At 43.9% G+C, this 2,111-nt stretch overlaps 1 protein-coding gene across 1 annotated transcript; it reads left to right on the top strand.

Annotated features, from left to right (window-relative positions):
• Positions 1 to 176: 176 nt before the first annotated feature.
• On the top strand, positions 177 to 1,866 carry SARC_14327 (hypothetical protein; the record flags this gene model as incomplete). Its single annotated transcript, XM_014291542.1, has 2 exons — positions 177 to 342; positions 1,705 to 1,866. Coding segments are annotated over 2 exons (328 nt in total), but the record flags the coding sequence as incomplete, so codon positions are not given.
• Positions 1,867 to 2,111: the final 245 nt, after the last annotated feature.

The raw sequence follows: 2,111 nt of genomic DNA, 5'->3' as shown, positions 1-2,111 counted from the left end.
TGTGTGTGTGTGTGTGTGTGTGTGTGTGTGTGTGTGTGTGTGTGTGTGTGTGTGTGTGTGTGATTGTAAGTATATATATATATGTACATATATATATATGTGTGTGTGTGTGCGTTTGTGTATATTATCTACATATTAACAAAGCTCTTTTCCCTCTCCCCCCTTCTTTCCTGCAGATATGAAGTGATCACAACACCCTCTAGCATTTACATGGTCATGGAGTACGTGGCTGGCGGTGAATTGTTCGAGTACATTGTTAAGCACGGGAAACTGTCAGAGGATGCAGCCCGCACATTCTTTCAGCAGATCATCTCCGGTGTGGAGTATTGTCACCGACACAAGGTACCTTCGGTTGTGTGCGGTTGCAGTATACGGCTATGGGTTTCACTGATATGTGTGCATATTGTAAGTGTTGGTTGCCATGTATGCCTAATGGAAGGATTGATTGCTAGGTGAGCGTAATGGACGTGTGGTTATTAGTTGTACACAATGGAGATGTTTCTATAATGGAGGCGATTGTTGTTGTGTGTGATGGCACATGTTTGATGAGCTCAGTGTGCCGGTGTGTGCGTAGGAATGTATGTGTTGATATGCTTTCTGTTTAGGCTTCTCGATTCCGGCGATGTTTTGTGATATGGAGCATCCATCGAATTGTAATTCTGCCGCCAACAGTCTTCACAGCCTCTGATAGGGTTTAGGATTTAGTGTTTTAGAGAGTTTTGGGTTTTAAATCGGATATACACTTCTGTAGCTAACACTATCACTTCTGTTACTCTATCGATTCTCAACTACGAATGATTCCACGTGTGTAGTACGATTGGTGCATGTAAGTGCATATGTACACCTCTTTTGTTCTATGGCTACATCGCAATGCATAGTGTGGACATTAGAAAAACTGTCGATGCGGGAGAGGACATGGGGCACGCTTTGCTAATACTAAAACAATATACAGATACATGAGGTGCGCCAAAACCATTGATCCTCAGCCTTACATGGTTTACGCGTCTTTTACACCATCATTGCGATGCAAAACCCGCGGCGTGTGGTCTGTGGGACCATCGCTACATCCAACTAAACAATGCACTCGCCGTCTGTTGTTGGGAGTTCACACGTGGTCTTCCATCACCTATAGATATTCATATTATCATACCTGTACCCCAAAGATACACTCACCCCAAGAGAGAGGGATAGCAGACCTCTGTAGGAGGCTTTTATCCTGACCACCCACTCTCTCTATCTATAAGAGCGGGGCGGGTGTCCACATAGAATAGGGTTAACCTGTCTCTCATGGACATTGAGACGGCCCTCTGCAGGCGGAGTGGCCCTTTTCTACATTGGGGGTGTGCGCTCATCTGCGTTGGATTGTCACTTTGCACCTGGAGCTCGGTTGCTCAGCACCAGTCGGGTTCATACCCATCAGGTGCTGCAATGATTTCTGATCACATAGTACATTAGACTAGTGTACTATAAGTACATTGGACTAGTGTACTATAAGTACATTAGACTAGTGTACCATAAGTACATTAGACTAGTGTACTATAAGTACACTAGACTAGTGCACCGTACCATACAAGTGTCACGGCTAACAACAGCCCATTCCCCCGTGCTCGTCAGTGCCGTCAGATTCATTCGATGTGTATCAATGCTGAAGTTTATTCTTGTCTGTGTTCTAAAGTTTATGTTTGTCTTTGTGTTCTATTTAAGGTGGTGCATCGAGATCTGAAGCCCGAGAATCTTCTTCTCGACACCAACAACAACGTCAAAATCGCTGACTTCGGTCTGTCGAATATCATGACGGATGGAGATTTCCTCAAGACGTCCTGCGGATCGCCAAACTACGCTGCACCCGAGGTACTGCTGCGGTAGATATGTGGAGTATTGTATCGTGTGGTTGTGTCCATGGTGTATGAGATAATTAACTTTTAATAGTGCATAGTGTCGATGGTGTATGAGATAATTAACTTTTAATAGTGCATAATGTGAACATTCGGAGTATTGTATCGTGTGGTTGTGTCCATAGTGTATGATTTAATTAACTTTTAATAGTGCATAGTGTGAACATTCGGAGCTGAGAATACCTGTTTACCTATCTGCCACATATCACTCGGGAT

The sequence above is a fragment of the Sphaeroforma arctica genome, assembly GCF_001186125.1.
Source record: "Sphaeroforma arctica JP610 unplaced genomic scaffold supercont1.4467, whole genome shotgun sequence".
Taxonomy (NCBI): Eukaryota; class Ichthyosporea; order Ichthyophonida; genus Sphaeroforma; species Sphaeroforma arctica.
This window is presented reverse-complemented; position numbering and strand designations above follow the sequence as displayed.